General features: G+C 47.1%; 1 protein-coding gene across 1 annotated transcript in view; it reads left to right on the top strand.

Moving 5' to 3' along the window:
- The window catches only part of NPHP4 (nephrocystin 4), a 952546-nt gene that overhangs the window by 809582 nt on the left and 119732 nt on the right, over nt 1-23232 (top strand). The window contains exons 24-25 of the mRNA XM_069239971.1: nt 11882-12038; nt 21270-21355. Coding sequence (XP_069096072.1) covers nt 11882-12038; nt 21270-21355 — 243 coding nt within the window. The remainder of the gene's footprint in view (nt 1-11881; nt 12039-21269; nt 21356-23232) is intronic.

Here is a 23232-nt window from a genome sequence, read left to right as displayed (position 1 = left end):
ATGAAAACCTGGGGCAGGACTCTTATGAATTTCAAAGCCTGTCCTCCAACAGCAGCATAAAAACATCCCCAGGGTTAGCTATGGACTTCTCCACTGTTCTGCCCATGACCGAAGTGGTCTTTCTGTGTAAGGTAATGCTGAAAACTGCAGGAGTCTTGGATTTACAATTGTCCAGCACAGAAACCAAGAACAACATTCTCACTGAGGTCCTTTTGCTTTCTTCTTTAGTGTCGGAGCAGTTTCATCCCTTTATTGAAGCTATTTTAGAACTTCTTTTCATGGCGTGTACCCTCTTTCACTCGGGCAGTCAACTAGCTTGTAGATCACCGCTATGCTCAGCTCTAGGTGACCCAGGGTTCTTTTCAGCCAGTCCCTCAATGGAGATCGTTTCCATTCAAACCTGCAGTTCTGGGGGCCAATCCGGATGTTCTTTTCCAAAAGCTCTCTCTGATAGGGAACCAAAACATGTTGAGGCTTTGGCCAAAAAAGGATTTTTTCTGTAGGGAGAATGGCCCTGAAGTCCTTTAACAATAAGTTGCTTCTAGCCAGATACAATCTTGCCTTGCAGGATATGGCATAAGTGGTCTTGCCACATGTTCAAGATGACATAAAAGACCATTTCCAGGAGCTCATTCACAACAGTCAGAATACCTACCGCAATATTGGAAAATCAGGGCTTGACACTGCAGAATCTGTGGCCTGTGCCAATGGCACCTCCATCACCATTTGTAGACATGTTTGGATCCACACAACTAACTTTTCTGCGGGTGTCCAGGCAAACCTTATGGACCTTCCTTTTGATGGGGTGGGGCTTTTTTATGATAAGGCTGATTCAGCTTTGGAGCATTTTAAAACCGGCATGGTCACTGCACACTCCTTTGGCCTTTAGCTCCCGCCTCAGACCAAAGACTACCTCTAGTTTTGTTGCTTTTGCAGCTTCTCAAGAGTGCGGTCTAGTTTCTTTCACCAAATACACCCAAAGCTGTTGGGAAGCCTGGTGTCTCATTTTCTTCCAGGCTAGAAGGTCATTACTTCAGACCACTCTGACCTTCAAATCCTAGAAAAGGGCTCCACACTTTTTTCAGGCTCCACCCCATCCCACAATCACTCTTCTCTGCCTTTAGACCACTGAGCCATACTAAAACGTCAGTTTGGCCAGTAGAGCTAGTATGAGGATTCTACACACATTACTTCCTGGTACCCAAGGAGGGCGGTGGTCTGCATCTAATCCTGGACCTCAGGGAACTTCTTCTTTAAAAAGAAAAAGTTTGAGGGGCTTGGCCAAGATGGCGGGTGAGTAGGATCTGACTCTGGTCATCTCCTCTGCTGCAGGCAGGCCCGGATGAAATTATCCCCATCTAAGGCTACCTAAAAGCACTCAGCACTGGCTCAGGTACCTGGGACTGCTCCTCGAGTGGAGCGATGACACCAAAACCCAGGATTAGTATCTGCGGGCCTGAGGAAGACAGAGGACAAGAGAGCCAATGGATCCAAGATGGAGGGCACTGCCGGGCCGAGCAGAGCCGCTGCAGGCACTGTGTGTGGCAGCTCTTGGACCTTGGCAGATGGGGAAGAGGAGCGGCGCCTGAACTGAGTTGAAGCCCTGCTGCTGAGCTAGGACGGGCTACGGATGCACCAGAGAGGCACGCGGCATGGTCCAGGATGGATCGGGTGTGGCGATCGAGGACCTCTATCAGCACTTGGGCCTGACTGACGCCTCACGCTCATCAAGGAGGTGAGAGCAGGGCAACCCCTGCCTAGCGACCAATGGGGCTCGAATCTCAGGGCCCAGTGAAGCTGACAGAGAGGCAGTGCCATTGGCATTGAGGTTGGACCCCCCTTTTGACTACCTCTCGCCCTGGGAGATTGCTGGAGGCCTTCGAACTATCGCGGGGTATGGGGAGGCCGAGACCTTGTGTTACTGTGTATGGCAGTAGGCCCTGGGATATGCCGCCCCTCCTCCAGATGATAATACAGCATTAGTAGAGAACTGGCCTGCGCCAGACCACGATCATATCCACAAGCCCCATCATTAGCAGTCCACCTTGCGTTTGACCCTGAGATGGGCACGGCACACAGCACCATTGAGACTTTGGGCCTTCTCTCCAGCTCTGTCCACTCTTGCAACATCCAGTTACGCTGCCCAGCGAGACTCCTCAGATGCACATCACTGGACAGCTTCCCTGCATCACACTGTCCTGGGGTAGCCCCTCTGGAGGAGCCCATTCCCAAGAACCTCTTGGACCCCTGGGAGCCCCATGGCAAGGAGCACCACTTGATCTACGCACGTGAGACACCGCAGCTGTGACCCGGGGGCCACGGACTTTGCCAAGGTAATCGTAGGAGGTAGGTGCCAGCTAATACCACCTGGGTGGGGCATAGGACGACACTGAGAACAGCCCTCCCCTACAGCCCATCCCTCCTCCCACAACATCAGCAGGGGGCAAAGGGACCCAGTTTGGACCTCTATCCCTCAGGAGTGGGGACCCCGGCCCTCATTGCTGCCTGACGGTGCTCCTTCTGGGCTGCAGAGCCCAACTAATGCTCACGACCCCCAAAATAGACCTCCAGTAATACAGGTTTGCAACACAACAAACGCACGAGCCAAAAAAAAAGATAGAACCCTCAAGGACATGCTCTCAAGACTACCCACGGGATCCAGCGAAGATGGTCCTCTCACTGTTGAGTGTGAAGCACAGCCTGAGTGCAGAGAAACAGAGGGTCCTGTTACTCGCTCCTTCCTTGAGGCGCTGTTCACCTTCCTCAGACACGACCTGCAAACATTCAAGAAAGACCTCTCCCAAGAATTAAAGATGGTCTGCGTGGATATCGCCAACCTTGGGGACAGAGTTTCCAACCTGAAGGATCAAGAGACAAATAGAGGTGAAGAAATGGAACAACTACAACAAGATATCCTCCGAGTAAGAGACCAGCAAATAGACCTCCAAACACACACAGAGGACCTGGAGAATCACTCCAGGAAGAACAACATCCTCATCAGCAGAGTACCCACTGGGGTGGGGGACAACAACCTGGAGGCATACATTCAAGGCTTGTTTGCTCACATCCTTGAGGCCCCATCTGGCTCAACCATTCAATTAGACTACACGCACACTGTTGTCGCCCCCCACGACCCTGGATTGCTCCCATAGCTGACATGTTGACCTGCGTGCATGACTTCCCAGTGAAATAACAGATTCTTCATAAAGCCCGGGAATCACATCTGCTTCAATTCCAAGGCTTTACTGTGGACTGTACCAAGACTTATCTGCCCTCACACTACAAAAGCATGAAGACTTCTATCCCATTACCTCCTTTCTGTGGGAGCACAATGTCTCCTACTTGTGTGGGCATCCCTTCTGCCTTATCTTCCAGTGGGTTGGGAGGCTTCATCAGCCATGCTCCCTGGTGGCGGCAAGGGAACTCCTTGGATTGCTGTGAATCAGGGCAAGGCGTTTAAGTCCCCCAGGAGCCTGGTGCTGCGAAATTACGCAGGGGAAGAAGACCCTCCGCTTCCGGGAATTTTGACCCAACCCAGAAACCATCACGCAAGAGAGGAAAGCCCATCTCGAGTCACTGTCTCAAGACTCCAGCGAATAAAGCTCTAGATGAGACCTTCTCACCAATACCAGCCGGGGGGAGAGTGATGGGGGGAGGACCTCTTCGCCCGGAGACAATACAATGAAGTCTGAAAGTCACCAAACCGACGGCGCTGTTCCCGAAGACTCTGATGGTCTCCAAGAGGTACCTTCCAGAGTTCCGGGGACACCAGAGACATTATGGGGGTTATTCTAACTTTGGAGGAGGTGTTAATCCGTCCCAAAAGTGACGGAAAAGTGACGGATTTACCACCAGCCGTATTACGAGTCCATTATATCCTATGGAACTCGTAATACGGCTGGTGGTATATCCGTCACTTTACCGTCACTTTTGGGACGGATTAACACTCCTCCAAAGTTAGAATAACCCCCTATGTTTGTTAATGTTGTGTTGTTCTGTTCATTTTGAAGGGTACTCGTTTCCACACTTAGGATTCATGCGCAGTACATTACACACGGGTACTGGCAACAACACCTTTAGGACATTTTTCGGCCTCAGAGGGGGTCTGGGGAGTCCCTGGTGCCACCTTATACACCTATGCTATGCAGTGCCCGATTGATAACGCTATGAATAGTCTCTATAAACCCTAAAGGGCTGAATAACCCAGTTAAGAGGAAGGCTTTTTTGTCTATCTGGAGCAGATTGGGGATCAGATATGCTTAATCCAAGAAACCCACCTGATCTCTGCCGACTGGCTCTGACTCAGATCCCCTTCATGTCCATACCAACTCTTCTCATCTGGTCCCTCTAAGAAAGCAGGGGTGGGGATACTGATTTCCAGCAAATTCCAAAGGGCCTTATCGTCAACTAAGCTGAAATCAGAGGGAGACTTCTGGCCTGCCAACTGCAAGTGGGAGGCCAGACTTTGGTACTGGGATTCTTGTATGCTCCTAACGAGGGCCAGGAGCCCTTCCGGTGCAGAGTGATAGCAGAAGTCCTGAATTTCAATTTCAGGTAGATTTTATTGGGGGGGGGGAGACTTTAGTATAGTCTTCAACAATGAGTTAGACCGATTCGCACAGTGGCAAGGGGGCCAAGGGGCACTATTGGAGGACACAATACACTGGCTAACAGACCTACACCTTCGGGACATATAGAAGTTACATAACCCTACAACTCCGGCCTACACATTTTACTTACATGCCAACAAGACTTAAGCCCGACTGGACCACTTCCTCAGGACACAAGAGTTACAGGACATGTGAGTTTAGTTGATGTAGTGCCCCCCTCCCTCTCTGATCATGCTGCACTGTGGACTTCAACATCCTGCCCTCGACATCTACTCACCACCACTGACACTTGCGCTCCCCACTCTTACACAGACCTGAAGTGATTTGCCAGATCCAGGGAGCTCCTAAGACTTACCTGACATTCAGTGACATGAGGGGAATTTGTGGCCATATCCTCTGCGGACTACAAACGCCTCGGGGAGAAAAGGGGGCTATTGCTTGGCAGGGTGAGCAAATGCATCAACTTACAGGGGCTCCAAGGATCTGGCGTCCCCTGGAAACCACCAGTAAACAGCTGGCATGGCTAAACATGGATAGAGCTGAATATGTGCACCTTCGTCTAAAACACACTTTTTACGCCGGCAGTAATAAATGTTGTAGGCTCTAGCAAACCGCCTCCGAGCCCTGCATGTGGCTGTGAAGGTAGTGACCCTGGACAGTGAGAATGAAGAAACGCTCACGAAAGGCGTGGACATTGCGGCTCGATTACAGAATTTTATGCTGACTTATACGCAGCTCAAAACCTCCCAGCGCTAACCCCACCCCAGTATCTTCAAGATATTGCAGTGTCTCAATTGACCTCGGACCAAGCCAAGGACCTGGATGGTCCGATTCGTATAGAAGTGGTAATCTCAGGATAGCCCAACTTAAACCTAACAAATCCCCCAGCCCAGATGGGTTTCCGGCCAAATTTTGCAAAACCTTTTGCACCGACCTGGCTCCAATATTGACCAGGCTAGTTAACTCCTTTTAAGGCCCGGGATCGGTCCTGCCGGAAATGACAGAGACCTCGATTGTTGTCTTCCCGAAGCCTGGCAAAGAAAAAAGCCAGTGCGAATCATATAGACCCATCTTACTCCTCAACGTAGAGTTTAAGATATTCACGGGCATCCTGGCGGCGGGCCTGAACCCACTCACGAAAGGCCTGATAGACGCAGATCAGGTTGGGTTTATATTACATAGACAGTGCTCAGATAATACCAAACGACTCCTCCACCTAATAGACAAAGCACAACGGTCCGATCAACACACCATGCTCTTGTCAATAAATGCTGAGAACATGTTTGTCTGTGTTCACTGGCCCTACCTAATGTCGACCCTGGCCTGCTTCAGCAAAAGATTTTGCACCTGGAAGCATAGCTGTTATAGCTGCCCCAGGGCCACAGTACGAGTCAATGGTTACAGTTGTCCAGCTTTCCTCATCAAGCGGGACACTAGACAGGGTTAACCTTTGTCTCCCATATTGTTCGCATTATACATGGAGCTATTCGCTCACCTGATACGCGACAATCCGGCTATCACAGGGATCTGCTTCAGAGGAGACATACACACTATCAGCCTCTATGTGGACCATGTTCTGGTGGCCCTTGACAACCCCATAACCTCTCTACTGGCTTTCTTTCAGGAATCAAGCAGATTCAGTGAAGTGTCAGGCTTCCTCATTAATATTCAGAAATCACAGGCCCTCAACCTCACTGTCCCTGTGCTCATGAGGAACAGCTCTCCCGTGGCTTCCCCATCCAGTGGGCTGAATGATTGATTGCTTACCTTGGTGTCCACCTTGTGACATCAATAGATGCCACCACATCCCTTAACTATAGGCGACATCGCCAGCAAGTAGTCAAGGGCCTAGCGTTATGACGCTCTTAAAGCCTCTCTTGGCTGGGTAGGATCGTAGCCATCAAAATGACGATCCTCCCACTCATGCTGTTTCTTTTCCAAACTCTTCCAGTGGTCCAACTCGCAATAACTGTTCGGTTCCTCCACCAGGCGCTTCAATAATTCATGTTCACCAATGGGTGCCCTAGAATGAATAGAGACATGAGTTACCGATGGTCAACAGAGTGGGATCTGGGCATACCCAATCTCCAAATGTATTATCAGGCGACCAAGCTTTGTTATTTGTTAGAATGGTTCCAGCCAGTATCTGAAAAGCATTAGCTGACACCGGCATGCACCTCTGGAAGGTTCCCTTCCTGAAAAAGACACGAAAAGCTCTAAAAGTCTCTATGCTTCCCTAGTCACAGAGGCACTCTTGCGTGTGTGTGGAATACAATAGCTGCTCGAAGAGGCCTCACTACCTTTCCATCGCCTTTTACGCCCGTTGTGGAAAACCCGGATTTCACTCCGTGCATGGACCAGTTCGCATTTTATCTTTGACAAGAAGCGGATTGCCGCTCAAAGTGTCACTTTTATGATCTCGAGGGCCCGATCCCCTTTGAAGGCCTAAGAGACACATACAGCCTAAGAGAGACCAAATGTCTAAACTACGTATACGGATGCTTCTGGCTTGCAAATCCCAATAATTGAGCCTCGGCGGGCTGCCACGTGACGGCTTTCGAATGACAAGCATTTGATCACGGAGCTCTATGGCATTCTTATACATTCTGTCCCAGTTCCCAAACCGTCCAGTCAAACTTGTTGGGAAAAAGAAATAGGCAGGCGGATCTCACCTAAGGAATGGAGTGAGATCTATCACCGGGCACAACATGTCACCAGCAATATGACGAGCACTGAAACAGCTACTAAAATCACCTCTTGCAGGTATCTCACACCTTCCCAGCTATACAGGGGCAAACCCGCAAGGGACCCCCACTGCTGTCGTCATTGTGGCCAACCGGGCATGTTGCTCCATATATTTTGGGACTGCCCCAAATTAGCCACCTTCTAGGACTCTGTCCTAAATGACATAGATGAATGCCTCAATACCACGCTACCCCACTTTCGGGCCTACACAGTCTTGGGCCTACCAAACGCCCTCACATTCCCACTCAAGGCCCGCAGAGGACAGCAAATCAGTGTAGCCCTAGGAGCAGGTCACCAGACGATCTTGGCTCAATGGGGGGACTGACAGAATCCCAACACATACAATGTGGCTTCAGCTCATCTGACACACTCAGGGAATGGAGAAACTGTCCTTAGTCTTAGCCTTCCACAGGAACCTATACCGCTTTTATCAAAAGACTTCTGTGAACTGACCTGCCCCAAATATTTATGACTCCTTTGGCTCATTGAGGAGTCATTCAGCCTGTCATAGAAAAGGATATCTCGCTGCCATCAAGCGTCATACAACACATTCTAAGATCTAGCCCATAGATAGCAGGACTACCATGGGCAGGATGGGATGGGGGTTTAGGTGAGAGTTTCCTTGGGAGTTAAATGTGTTTTGACACTCCGACTGTGTCTTGTGTGGCTGAACATGCTATTAGCCCCCCTCCCCCCATGCCAGTTGTTGTATTCGGGTGTATGTGAAATTCTTAATATAGCTAGTAAAAAAAAGAATTTAACTATAAAACGAAAAAGTTCAAACTGCTGAAGTTGCACAAGTTGTACTGGCATTGGAGCTCGGAGTCTGGATTGGGTCACGACCTGCAGGTGGCGTATTTCCACAACCCTATCCTGCGGTCACACCAAAAGTACTTGTGATTTGTGGTGGGTTCTTTGCACTACTAGCTTGTTGTACTTTTACTCGGACATCACGTTGTACATTGATCCCTCAAGCCTTCACAAAGGTGATGGCAGTATTTGCAGACAATCTCAGAAGGTCGGGCATTCCTATTTTGCCATACATAGACAACTGACTAATGAAAGCCAGTTCGCTGGAGATAGTGTTGCGCCATCAGCAGTTGACAGCATCTCTGATGTACGACCTGGATTTTTTCATCAACGAGCCCAAATCCTGCCCATGGCCCACCCAATAGCTAGAGTTCATATGGCTGGTACTGGACACCATCCTTCTGAATGCTTTCCCTGAACCTCGGAGGATAACATACATCTAGGAAATGGTTCCATCCTTTCATCAAGGCACAAGAGTCCTTGGATTCCTATATCTGCTGGCTTTGAGCACTCTTCAAGTCACACAGGCTTGTTGACACGTGAAGTGGTGCCTCTGCAGGCAGTGGCTTTAGTATGGGAGAGACCTGTTGGACGCCATCATAATCTCCAGCATCACTGCAGTTTAACTGGCTTGGTGGGGAAATAGGGCAAACCAGAGCTGCGGGATGACCTTCACTTCTCCTGCAATCGTGAATATGGTAGTGACTGATTCCTCTGCCATTAGGTGGGGAGACCATCCAGAGGATCTGGAGATAGGAAGCCTCTGGTCTCCAAAAGAGCAGGTTCTTCACATCAACCTGCTGAAACTGCAGGCAATTTAGCTGGCGCCGAAGGCCTTCCTTACCTCTATTCATGGTCAGTCTGTCCAAATCTTGACACAAGTGATGTGGTAAATGACAAACAAGGGGGAGTAGGTTCTCACCTTCTTTGCCTGGAAGCATTGAAACTGTGGTCTTTGGGCACAATGTCAAGAGATTGGGCGTACTGCCAATCACCTAGTGGGGTCTCTGAATGTCGGGGCCAACAACCTTAGCAGGTGTTATCCTGCTGAGCACAAGTGGTATCTTCCACAGGAAGTAGTCCAGGTCATCTTGCCCAGTGGAGCTCTCCAGAGGTGGGCTTATTCACCTACTCAGAAAGTTCTCAATGCCAACAGTTCTGCACCCAGCAGTATCCATTGACGAGAAACTGGGGGGACACTTTTCAGCTGAGGTAGAACTTTCAGCTGCCATACACATCCCCCCACCTCCTCATTCTCATCACTCCGGATTGGCCCAGAAATGTGTGGTTTTGCAGATCTGTGCTTCTCCACATGTCCCCTGTTTCACCTCCCGTTCAAGCCAGACTTTCTCTCCCAGCTGGGGAACTGGTTCTGCAGCATGTAAATTGAACAGGGACAACTGTGTTAATTTCAGCTGCTTCTAGAGGTGGTCAATGTAATCTTGTCAGCACATCACCCCTTCACTAAGTCTGTTTACTGTGGCAGATGTGGCAACTTTGTTTCTTGGTGTACAGCTAATAAAGTGGACCCCTTGCAAGCAAAGCTGTCACAGGTTCTGAAATATACTCTTTCCCTTGCTCAGAAGGGGATGCACAATTGGCACAGTGAAGAGGTATTTGATTTCTTTAACCTTCATAGTTGTGCTCTATGAATGTTAACTTTAAAAATGGTGTCTTTGGTTGCTATCACTTTTGCTAAAAGGGTAAGTGAGCTGCAAGCCCTTAGCTGCTGCCCTTCCTTCACCTCTATCTATCCTGAGAAGTTGGTGTTGTGAACCAGGACTACTTTCCTTCCTACAGTGGTGATCCCCTTCCATCTTGTCAAATTTTTCACCCTTTCAAACTTTTATCCTCTACCCCACCCATATTCTACCACAGAGAAGGAACAGTTGCATTATTTGGATTATAGTTGAGCAGTTAATTACTACCTAGAATGCACCAAGGACTTTAGACTGGATGGTCAGCTCTTTGTTGGGTATATTGTGTGGCCAAAATAGAAAAGGTGGTGCAAAAGAGGACTCTTTCACGATCAAGGAACCTCCAGAAGAGAACAGGGTCCATTCCTATTCCACCAGGGCAATGGCTACCACATCTGCCATATGCAGGGGTTTCCTATTGCAGAAATGTATGAGGGACTATGTGGGCAGCTTTGTACACCTTCACCAAGCACTACTGGATGGATTCCAAGGTGAGCTTGGTCAATTCTGCAAGATTTCCTTGTATAACCATCTATCAACCATCCATTCTGGTTGGGTATTGCTAGTAAAGCTGTTCTACATGTGAGGAATCTGCAGGTAGAAGTATCCATCAGAAGAAAAAGTTACTTACCTGCGGTACTGATTTTTTCTGGTATATATTCTATCTGCCTGGATATTCCTCACTGACCTGCCCATCTCCCTGTTTAATAGATGACTCAGAGTGAAAGTTAATAAGATCCGAATTATATTTTTTGGTATCACATGACTAGATTGATTTCCATCCGTCCTCTCGCCTTAAAGGCTTGGAAAATAATTTATGGAAACTAACAGTGTTGTGCCAGGGCGGGTGCTTCATGGCCTCGGCGATGCTGTCTGGGAGTCACTTCGGGCGTTGACCAGACTGGCGCCCTCTATCAACGACTTGAGAGCTTTGAATTTTTCCTCATCCAGTTCGGCATCTGGGGATTGTTCTACCGCATATAAGTCAATTTTTCATATTGTGGTCTTGATTTTCTAAATAAGAGCCCTATTGAGACCCAGAACAATTACTGTATTTACCAGCATGCACTGTAGTCAGGGTTCAGGCCTCTCTGCAGTCAATTGTTATAGAATTTGTGACAGAGATGTGGTATCATTGCCACCACAATTCCTTTAGTGATCTATGTTGGACAAAGTGGCATTATGCGAGGATCAGAAGTCTACGTATTAGCTGGAGAACAGTTGTTTCTCGTTCTTTGAGTTGGAAGATGGACGTGTACATGAGTTGGGGCTCCATGGGTTCTTGTTATTCTGAAATTATATTTAAATGTGCATAGCATTTAACGTTTTTTAAATCATTACCTCTTTGTAACCTTGCACCTTACTGTTTTCCATTTAAAGTTGATAAATGAGCAATGTGGGGTACATGATGTAAATCTGTGCACCTCATTTCTGCAAACATAAGCCCACTAACTGTGAAAAGTGCTGTGTGCTTCCATATTTATTTATTTATTTATTGAATTTATATAGCGCACAGCTACCCGGAGGTTTCCCGGCGCCTAAGACAGTGCAAGACAAAGGCAAGATCAGGAGATCAACTTGGGCGGTTACTGGTTAAAGAGCCATGTCTTAAGCTCCTTACGAAATCTAATGAACACCCTTTCCATACTGTATGAACCACGTCCTGATTCCATTATATTTAGAGGTTTGTCCCAGCTTGTAAAGAGAATTAATCTAGACCAACGTGCTGCTAAATTCTACTTGAATTTAGTTGCTCAGTCCACCGTGATCTGCCACTATTGTGGGAAGTGGGGGTGATTTTCTAGTTGTGACATGAAGGAACTTCTTGGCTGGACTCAGCTGATCCTAAGTTTAGTGCTACACTTGTGTCAAATTAAAGTCTGTTGAATTAACTGTTGTTTTGTAATATTTCCAATGCTTGATTTTTTGGTTAATATCTTGTTAAAGGTATACATGAATTTTCTCATCAACCGTTCTCACAAGTTTAGAATGAATTGTACACTTTCATACTCTTGACAGGTCACCTTCCGAATAGAAGATGGTAAACCAATGGCTATTCTTCGGGTTAATGTGGAACCTCAGCCTCATGTCGTCGATCAGACCTTCCGGTTCTATCACCCAGAGCTGTCTTTTTTGAAGAAGTCCATACGGCTTCCTCCTTGGCATATGCTACCAGGTGAATCATGTTTTCCCAAACGTAGTTTTGTGTTAATGATTATACATATTTGTAATTTTTGCAGAGTAACCTAATTAGCAATTGCTGTTAGGTGCTCAAGATAACTACATTTTATGACAGGTGGTAATGGTTATAATCACTAGCCTGTGGCGTCGAGAGGAACAGGAGGCACAGTTAGATCAATAACATGGGATATGTACAAGTGAATCATGCAGGTTCCCATACATGGCCGTAATAAACATACAGCAAACACGTCTGTAACAGTGTGTAAGACCACTTTAAGTTGGAAAGCCAAGCCCACGTAAGTCTGGTTGCATGTACTAATGTTGAAATAAGTATTTTTAGTGCTTGGAGAGGGTGAGGGAAGGAGCTTTGCAGATGTTTGTGAGGTTTTGGAAGTATTAGCTGACAGATTTTTATGACAGTCCACCCACTCCCCAGACTGTGGTTGTGCCTGCACACGTGAGGAAGCACAAAGCAAAGCTAAATAATGGAAGGAATAGGGAATGGGAGAGAGAAGGAGATAGAAAGACAGCCAACCCTGCAATGACCTATGTAGGCATCCCTCTCGATTTTCAAGTCTTGCACCTCCTCCCCCACCTTCTCCCCCTCCCCTCCTCTCCTCAGCACCTTGAGACCCTCACAGGTGAGTAGTGCACTTTACAAATCCCTGATTGATTGATTGACTACAGATATACATGGACATTCCCCCGTAGGTTAATGATTAACTAAATGAAAATTGAAAACATAGGATTTTAGTATCAATGATAAGCATTGAGGTGTAATAATATTGTTAGTGTGAATTTTCTCACCGGGTTCAGGATGGCAGGTGGCTGTGAACCTCAGGCAAGCTAAAAGGAAGCAGGCTAACCACCAAAGACAAGCCAAGGATTGGGTGTTCAAAAGCCTCAAAATTCTCCTGGAGGTTTTTGCAGGCTTGAATGCCCAACTGCTTCCTTATGCATGCTTCCAGAGATAATGCTGTCCGGCCCCAGTAAGCAGCTGCAGTCGGACACAGAGGAGCCGCCTCTCTGCAACACACTTCTCGGAAGGACAGCTCATCATAACCAACCTCAGGAGGTTCTTGCAGCTGTGGCTTGGCGTCGCTCTAGCCCAGCATACATCTGCCCCCAGGTTTAGGGCTGGAGACCCCACCCACTCTTTCGTGAAAGTCTGTGGCTCGAGGGGAAGTTAACAAGGGTGTAGGAAAGTACCCTCTTTTTGGCATGGTTACCCCCACATTTTGCCTGCTGTCAGTATGCTTTGACTGTTTTCACTGGGATCTTGCTAACCAGGACCCCAGTGCTTGTGCTCTCTCCCTTTAAATTTGGTTGCCTAGGACTTTGCACATCCCACGATTGTCATACTGGTGCCCCCATAAAAGTCCCTAGTATATGCTACCCAGGTCAGGTACCCAGGACATTGAGGGACCAGGGGGACCCCATGGGCTGCAGCATGTATTGTGCCAACCATGGGAGCCCATGCATAATGTGTCTGCAGGTCTGCCATTGCAGCCTGCATGAAAAGGTGCATACACCCTTTCACTACATGTCACTGAACCAGGTCACTGTAAGTCTCCCCTGTGGTAGGCCCTTCTAGCCCAGAGGGCAGGGTGCAAGAACCTGTGTGTGAGGATACCCTTCCATGAGCAGAGGTACCCCTACAAACTCCATCTCCATTACACTGGACTTCGTAAGAGCGGGAAAGCCTTTCTACCACTGTACTAGACAGGTACCTGTGTCCAGCTACATTATGGTAACTCCGAACCTGGGCATGTTTGGTATCAAGCATGTCGGAATCATACCCCAATACTGTTGCCAGTATTGGTTGTATGATTCCATGCACTCCGGGGGCTCCTTAGAGGACTCTCGCCATTGCTCCTACCAGTCTTCTGGGGTTTTCGGCCAGCCTGCCACCCCTCACAGGTTTCTGCCCTCCTGCTGCTTCACCAGGTAAGGCAGAACAAAGGATTTCCTTTGGGAGACAGAGGTAACACCCTTTCCCTTGGAAATAGGTGTTATATGGCTTAGGAGGGGTGGCCTTCCCGAGCCACCGTTATGCTTTGAAGAGCACATTTGTTGCCCTCCTTGCATAAACCAGTCCCTGCTATGGCGTTGAACTGGACAAAGGAAAGGGGAGTCACCACTCTCCTGTCCATCATTACCCCAGGGGTGGTGCCCAGAGCTCCTCCAGGGGGCCACTTGATTCTGCCATCTTGAATCCAAGGTGGGCAGACGCCCCTGGGAGCATCTGAGTGGCTAGGTCAGGCAGGTGATGTCACAGCCCCCTCCTGATAGGTGGTTACCCTGCTAGGTGATTAATCTACCTTCCTGGGCTATTTAAGGTCTCCCTCTTTGTTGGGTCCTCAGATTCGACGTGCAAGATTCCAGCAGGACTCCTCTGCATCATTTACTTTATCTTCTGGCCACTGGGACTGCAACTGGACCCTCCAGGAAGCGACAAGCAGCAACTTTAGTGACGACTTTGCTTTGCAACATTGTTTCCCTGGTTCCTTCCAGCAACTGCAACATTTCCCCAGCTGGGCAGCGAGTCTTCGACCTGCACAAGAAGTAAGAAGGAATCTCCCTTGGAGTGCAGGAGTCACTCCCCTGCTTCTGCAGGCACCAACTGCAATGACGACCGGCTGCGTGTATCTACTCTTCTCCAGAACTGCTGGATCCTGCTCCACAGGTGGTGGTCTGGGGTAGTCCCCTTGGTCCTCTCTGCCACTATCCAACTTGGGAGACGGTAAGGCCTTCCCTCTCCTTGCAGGACAGTACCCCTGTGCACCGCAAATCTTGCAGCTACCACGGCTTGTTTACTCCTCCTCCAAGGGATCTTCAGTTTTCGTGAAGCCCCGTCCCCCAGCACTTCTTTCTGGCATGCACAGTCTCCCTGCTGTTCCAGCGACGTGGGACTCTTCTTCAGATGTGCTGAGTGGGCCTTACTACGACTGCTGTGCCTGCTGCCAGTGGGTTGCCTGTGGAGGCTGCCTCCTCTTCTTGTGACTCTCCTGACTGCTGAGGGGCACCCCGGACTCCACTCCTTGGGTTGAGTCCCCTGGACGTTGTTGGTCCTCTTTAGCCTTGCAAAACTTCTCCGTCTCTTGCTTTTGCCAAGGTTTGTTGGTGGTTTTCCAGCACCACTAACTGACTGCTTCTCGACCGCCGATGTGGAACACCACGTGCATCACTCCTGGGAAGTATCTCCATCTCTGGTGCTGCACTGCGGGCATTCTTCGTCCACCATCGACCTGGTTCTGCAACCACAGAAGGGTGGGTAGTGGCTGCTGCCACAACTGGACACTCCAACACGAACCAGACTAGGTCCCCTTCCTTTGAAGATCATCTTCTGTCAGGATCCACCTTTCTGTTCTTCCAGTCTTGGTTGAGTCTTGCATAATCCTTTTCCAAAGTCCTACTGTAGGGTTTGGGGAAAACCAGGTATTTACTTCTGCTCTCCTGGTTGCTGGAGTACACTCTGGTACTCACCTCTTGGGGTGCCTAGTTCCTCAAGCTCCCCTCTACTGATTCCACATCCTTAGGAGGGGGGCTGCTTTTCACATTCCACTTACTTTCTTAGTATATGGTTTTGCCCTCCCCTAGGGCCCTCACTGTTCACCTATACTTTTTCTAATGCTTCTTGCTTTCTGTGCTCTTTACAGATTGCTAATATGTATATAATAATGTGTTTACTTACCTCCAGTTGGGAGTCTTCCTAGTATTTGTATTACCATAATAAAGTACCTTTATTTTTGTAACACTGTGTGGTCCTTTCATGTGTGAGAGTGCTGTGTTACTATAGTGGTATTACATAAGCTTTGCATGTCTCCGAGATAAATCTTGGCTGCTCATCCACAGCTACCACTAAAGAGCCCTGGCTTCCTAGACACTACGTACGCTTCATTAATAGGGGATTTCATTTCTCAATATAAAACACCCTGCTGCTTCTCCCTCCTGTACATAAACAAGCCAATCAGAAACTCAATTCTCTTGTACCTGGAGGGCGGGAGGAAACTGTAAGAAAGGCAAGGGAGTAGGACTAGAAGTAATGCCATAATCGGCTTTACCTCCCATCCCTCCCTCCCTCGCCTTTTTTAAACACCAATGAGACATAGCAAGTAAAACAGAACAGACAACTGAGTTGCGTTCACTAAAACTTTAATCAAGCTCATGGGACAGACACAGAAGCCCCTCTATTCCTTCATAGAGGACAAACCCCTGTGTCCTAACACAGTATTGAAATGTTCCAACTCAGCAATCTGATAGTGGCAGACAAAGGTAGAGGGAGTAGACCAAGTCTCAGCCCTTCAAATCTCCACCACTGAAGCCCCCTGCAGTTCAGCCTTCATGGCCGACATACCACAGGTGGACTGCCCCTGAATTCCTTGAGGAGGAATCACACCCTTCACCTCATATGCCAACAGGACCAGAGACCAGATCCACCTACTCAGAGTAGCAGTTGGAGGCTTCTCCCCTCTTTTTGCAGGACCAAAATTAACAAACAAAGGGTCTCCCTTACGGAAGGACTCAACAACATACAGGTACCACAGCAAAGATCGCCTCACATCCAGACAGTGCAATCTGTGGTCTTCTTCTGAGGAAGGCTCAGGACAAAAAGCAGAGGGAATCACCTCCTGACTCACATGGAAAGCTGAATTGACCTTATGGATGGAGGATGGAACTAGAACCAGTACAATCCTATCCGGAAAGACCTTGCAGAAAGGGAAATTAGAGGGTTCAATCCCTCATCTCCTCCAAACATCTGGTATATGCAATTGCCACCAGAAAACAGATTTTAAAAGTCAAAAACTTCAAATCAACACTCTCCAGAGGTTCAAACGGAAGACCAGTCAAACCATCCAATAAGAACTGTAGATTCCAAGTAGGAAAAAACCGCACCTGTCGAGGGAACAGTTTCCCCACACCTTGAAAAAACCTCTGCATCAGTCCGCCCTCATCTTTCAAATTCTTACCAGGACCACAAAACACCTGCCCATTGCACATGTGTGAAGAATATCAGAAGAAATGTCAGCAATCAACCTCGCCTGCTGTTCCATCACTGCCAACAAGTCTGAACACTCAGACCCCTCCTGGTCTTGCGCAAGGTAGCCCTCAGAGCCAAAATTCTCCTCTGCAAATGCTTTAAGACCAGAGACAACTTTCCTGTCGGTAGCATCAGCTGGGATACAGTCCTCAGGATTGACAGCCGTCTTGCCAATTAAAGTAGCCAGAATTAAATCCCGTCCAAGAGAATGAGGAAGGACATCCTCCCCCTCCAATAAATGTAACTTCTGAAGAAACTGTGGGGCCTGAACCTTATCTATCTCCTTTGACTCTCCAAAACCCATGTCCTTTAATGGGACCTTCGAAAGGCTTGGCAAAGTGACAAAGAGTAACTTACTGAGGAAACAAAGTAGAGTCGATCACCAAAGACTGAAAGGAGGGAAACCCCAGGTTCTCGCAAACATGAGCTAGAATGTCCCAAATCTCCTCCCTGGAAACATACTTTCCTCCAGAGGAAGTAGATGGAGCCTCACAATCAGAGGAAAAGGACTCCACTGCAGTCCCCACTGAATGAGAACCAGGGGACTTCCCAGGCTGCACAGAACAAATTTGTAGGGCCATTGACACTGGCACATCAATCATCGCCTGGACTTCCTTCCTGGACAATAGAGGTGTGGTACCCTACCCAGCACTTCGAGAGTCCAGAGACCTCTTCTGAGGGAAAGCAACCTCCTTCTCCACAGAGGAAGAAGTGGTGGACAGAACATGTTGCTTGGCAGAGCATTTCCCCTACATACCAGCTAGAAAATGCCCCAAAGCATCAGTGCCCACTTTAAATAAAAACATACCACCAATAAAAAAACGCCAGCCAAGTGTTAAGGAGCCACCAATCACAGCCCCTTTGAACACCCTCCAGAAAAAGCACCAAAAAAGGACAGAAAACCCCGTTCCTACCACACCAAAACCAAAGGAAATGCCGCCATAGTCGTGTCCTGCCTTCCTGAGGCGCCGACCCGGAAGCTCAGCCCTAGCCACCTGAGAGCCACTTACTTTGTCGTAGCGGCTGCAGGCAGCGCTCTCTGAGAGAGCCACGCTGTCACAGGAAGACGCTGCCCGGCCAGGAAACTGCTGCCGGGAGCACCGCTCCCCACCGCGATCCAGAATAAAAGACCCCCAGATCCTGCCATGGAGGAGGAAAAGAGGTAAGTCTCTGGTGACACCAAAAAAAAAAACAGGAGGGGGAAGGGGTGGCGGGTATTTTATATTGGAAGGGAGGGATCTAGAGGAGGCAAGGGGCCTCACTGGTGTTTAAGGGAGGCGATGGAGGGATGGGAGGTAATGGGAGTATTCACTCAGTGGATGACCACAGGTCATTCATGTTCCCGCAGAATGTGCGCCCTGGTTGCAGGTGCCAAAGACAGTGAAGGTGAAAAAGTAATATCTCCGTTAAGTGCACATTAACCTTATAACTTCTCATCCAGTTTCATTTGTCCAGGGCCGAGGTATTAAAGACAATTATCGAGTAAACTGCCTTTTGTGGTTGTTGAGTTGGAACTTTTAAGTGCTGATACCAGCCACTACACAGATTTGGGTATGGTTTGCTGCAATAAGCTTAGCACAATGACTACAAGATTGGGGAAGCAAAGGGGTCACTGTGTTAAGGGTAAAGTGGCTTAAAACAGCCACTGGCAAGTGCAGTTCATCCCTGGGGGGGCTCACCCATTGCAGGTGGAACTTACTCTCCTGCACAGCTGCTGTACTGACGGATCTTTTCTCAGGCAGGACTCTTCTCTACATTTGTACAGTCTAGAGCCCCTTTCTCCAGAACAGGTATATCTCCTCCTTTGTAGGTAGACAAACCACACTTTACAGGAATTTGGACACAGTGCAGACTACACAGCAGCTTCCACATGTCCTCAGCTATAGGCCAATCAACACCTGCACTCTCCAGCTGCCCAGAGCCACAATCTATTCATCAGTGCTCAGTTGCAGTGCCCACACGTGCAGTATTCAGCCCTGCAGGGCTATACCACGACACTGCTGCACACATGCTCTGCCATGCGCCTGTGGTAAAGTCAGGGGACTGGCACCACCCGTTCTGCAGAGAGTATATGACAAGTCAGAGTTACAAGTGAGGAGCGGGCACACCACTTTAGGTCAACAGCAGAATTGGTCCTTCCTCTCCCTTTTTAATATTCTTAGTGAGCCTTCGGTCTCCTCCCCTCTCTCACTATGCAGAAGGTGTGGAGAGCTTAACCATTGCTGTGCTCGCTCACCCAATCTAATTCTGTCAACTCATCCCTCGTCCTACATTTTACATTAACAGGTGTAACTCTATGGATCTGATTACGACCTTGGCGGATAGACTTATATCCTATGGAACTTGTAAAACGGCGGGCCGAATATCCGTCACTTTTGTGACAGAGTAGCCTATCTGCCAAAGGTGTAATCAGGCCTATATGTCAATCAAAAAATATGATTTAACCCATTTAGCCATGAACTTTATACTTGCTCTAGAGACACCTAGAGAAATGCCTGTACTTTTTAAATCTAGGGAAGTTATGAGGGTCCCGCATCTTAAGCATTGACTCCACATATGAATTTAGATTTGGTCTCTGTTGCCACAAGTGAGATGTCTTTGCAGATGACAAGCTGAGTCAGACAAAAGCCACCCTTGCTCAGCCTTTGAGTTTACACATCTTACATGTGTGATCTTCGCCCTAGCCGAAGTCCCTTACCTGAGCTGTCCACAGACTGGGCATTGGAGGATGCAGCTCCAGATCCGAAAGCAATTTCCTATATTGACATTTATTTTAATTGAAGACATGTTTGCCTGATTCGATACAGTATATGTTTTTTCTTAGGACAAAAAATACCTCCTGGGGGAAAAGCTTACTGTCAGATTACCTTCACAAAAATGTTGAACTATACATCACTCTTTATGAAAATGGCAAGGTCATGAGCCAGTCCTCGAATGTCTTACCACATTGAAGGCCCTAAAAGAAGCTACAATGACTAGGGACCTTGTGTACCGTCTCTACTGACTATGACAATAGTAGTTTACACCTATCCACACTCCCTTATCCCCGTAATCACCCACAGAACCCTTGAGAAATAAAATCAGGCGCTATAATGCCATCATAAATCACTGTACTCATATCAATAACCTGGAACTAAGCCGATCCTGCTCTGAAATAGACTGAAATACAGTCAAGCTCCCAATCCAGTCACATTAAAATACCAAAACCAAAACTGACTTTCCAGAGAAGGACACAACACGACCAGGCATGATTCAAAAGAGAAATGTGATTATTCGTCTCATACTTCATTACAGCACTCACTGCTGGACAAAGCACACATCTCTTACCTTCTCCCCAAAATTAACTGTTTGGCAGACTGAAACTGTAAGATGATATTTTCTGGAGAACACAGTAGTTCAAAAATCTTTCTTCCCCTGAAAATAAGATTTAATATCTGCCACACCAGCAAAGGAATACTCGCCCTCTTGAATGCTTTTTCCATCACTGGCAGTGCATTTTGGACCTGAACTGCTGGAACCACTTTAGGAGAGTAGTCAATTCCAGAAATCCCACAAATTCATCCCTTCCCGTTATGTGTTCTTGCAAACAATGTTTTGGGCTTTTCAAAAATAGTACATACTGTCATATTAATGAAGACATTAATAGGTGGTCAAGAGAAAATAAAACACGCCGACTGTCACATTCCCAGCTAGGCCGATATCCGCGTCATACATGGACAACCTGTACCAGCGGCACTGGGGCCAGGGTCCAACCAAGAGTATAACACAAAAATCGAATTCTTAATTGGCTGGTTATGGAGCAGTTACAGATGTAAATAATACAGATTTTTTATGGTGTGATTCCTGTTACATCCTCCAAATTAGGGTGTGTATTTCCTACTATGTGGTCATTTTACATCTGAAAAAATAAAAGAACAAATAATTGTTCTTCTGTTTGCCATATGTCTTTATCGCCCCTCATCTATCTTCTCAAGATCTAGTCTCTTTGACCCTAGTTCTGCACGATATATCTGTTTTTCATAGTAAATCATTTGTTTTTCGGGGTTTAGCCCATTTTGGTGTAAATGATTAATTTCCCCACCTGCAGATCGTTAACCTTTGAATGCAGTAAGGGCTGCACCCACCCTGATTACGAGACATGTCGCATTGGGAAGATAATTTTCATGAGCTTGTTTTTTATTTTAGGAGCACCAGTTGGGGAGCCAAATGGAATGCCAGAGATCTTTGTCCGCTGCAGCGACCCGAATATCATTTGTGATTCAAAGAACATGGTATTGTGCCAAGATGAACTCGAATGCATTTTTATGTTAACTTTATTCATTACGATATTTCTGTTTTAAAATGTGGGTTACTGCAGTATTTTTTTAAATGCCAGCATATCACTTTACAGCTGCTTCAGACTGGTTACATTTTTCACACTAATCTGCAATGGTTGGGACATCGTGTTCTTAGTTGATGGAGAGTACTGCTTATCTCTTAGTAGATTCTTGCGTGTTGGTTTGGATGGATTTATGAATGGCGCTATAGTTGGTTGTGCATATTCCGCTTGGAAAGGAGTTAGGGGACCAGGTAAGTGACTGTAAGCTCTCCTTGAGATTGCTAACTTCAAAGGTTTCTTGAAGGCATGGAGAATGAGGGGGGCCTGGGCTGGCATGCCTACCAGTCTAGGTAACGCAGCCGCTTGCGGAACCACCTGCATTGGCAACCAAAAGCACAGTGTTGTAGCAGTGAAGAATAAATACGGCCATTCTGCTCGGAGATTTGTTGAGACACTGCAGAATTAGGTAATTTGATGTCTAATTCAAAATTTAAGAAAATAATATATGAATCTTAGAGATCAACTTATTTTTTGCATAGTTTCTTCCAATCTGGGATTTCAAAAATGTTCTCGGGAGTACTCCTGGATAGCTACACACTGTAGATTCCTAGGCTTACTCTACTTCCCTCTCCCACCCTGCCCCCACCCCCACCCCCACCCCCACCCCCAGTGAATTAGCATTGTATCAGAATTCCGTTTTCACTTGTCATATTTTTTTTCTCCATATGAAAAATGTTTTTACACATGGTTTGCAGGAAGGAAATAGCTGTTCTCCCAGTGGGCAGTTTTTCATACCCAGTGTGGAAAATTTGCTACTGCCTTTGTTGACACTGTTCCCCTCTTTATGAGCCTCCCTCATTATGAGTTTCCCAGTATCCGACATTTGTCACACCTGGTAAAGAAAGGTACCCTGTATATCGTTATTTTATTTATGTTGTGTGATAAACAGTTTAAATTGTGAGTTGATCTGCAGTAATGGTTTATGGCATGCAGATGTTGCTGCTTCCTGAAAACAAATCCACGTGTTTGGGTAATTGCTGGGCATCTAGCTTGGGCGAAAATAACACACCTTTTCCAAACACACATTTTGGTGGATTAAACCTGCAGAATTTGTATGTGGAAATCTGGCAATATTCTAATTTTGCTAACTGAAAGAGGGCAAACGTATTATTAACATGTTATCCCTCATTCTGAGATGAAGCACTCAGAATGGGTAGGTAATACCATACCCAGTAATCACCTTACTACAACTTTATTTAGTGGATGACATATAGACTCTTCATATGTAGTGCGTCTTTAAACGAGCCTCAATGTTACAGTGTTGCTGTTATTTTTTAAAGTACTTAAAAAAGTATAATTTGTAAATCACACGTGTTTTTATTTACATGTGTACAATAAAAATTATAGTACTGTAGCTTTCTTCTTTCACACTCTCCTGTTCCACGGCAAGAGTGGCACTGGGTCAAGCTACCAATGTCTTCACTTTTGAGTCCAAAAATTGTAAATACCACGTGGAAAGAATTATCCGTTGTTGGTCAGAAGTAGCTCTATGACATTTCACAGTCCCTTTGAAAACAATTAAATGTTGCAAAACAGATATGCACTGGCCTCTGTAATGTTAATAGCACCTTCTCCATCTGTATTTTAGCGCCATAAACCCAGTATGCTGAATTTGAAATGCTTGCATTTTTCCACAGTCTTAAGTTACATCGATGGGTGTAAATGTTCGAAGATTCTGATTCTATTAATCAGAATCTGTCATTAACATCAGTGCAAACAGATCGCACGTTTTCGGCACCCCTTCGATATGTAAAGGGGGAAGGGTTTTTT

This window comes from Pleurodeles waltl, chromosome 6 (genome assembly GCF_031143425.1).
Source record: "Pleurodeles waltl isolate 20211129_DDA chromosome 6, aPleWal1.hap1.20221129, whole genome shotgun sequence".
Classification (NCBI taxonomy): Eukaryota; Metazoa; Chordata; class Amphibia; order Caudata; family Salamandridae; genus Pleurodeles; species Pleurodeles waltl.
Note: the sequence above shows the minus strand (reverse complement) of the source record. Positions and strands in the feature narration are given on the sequence as shown.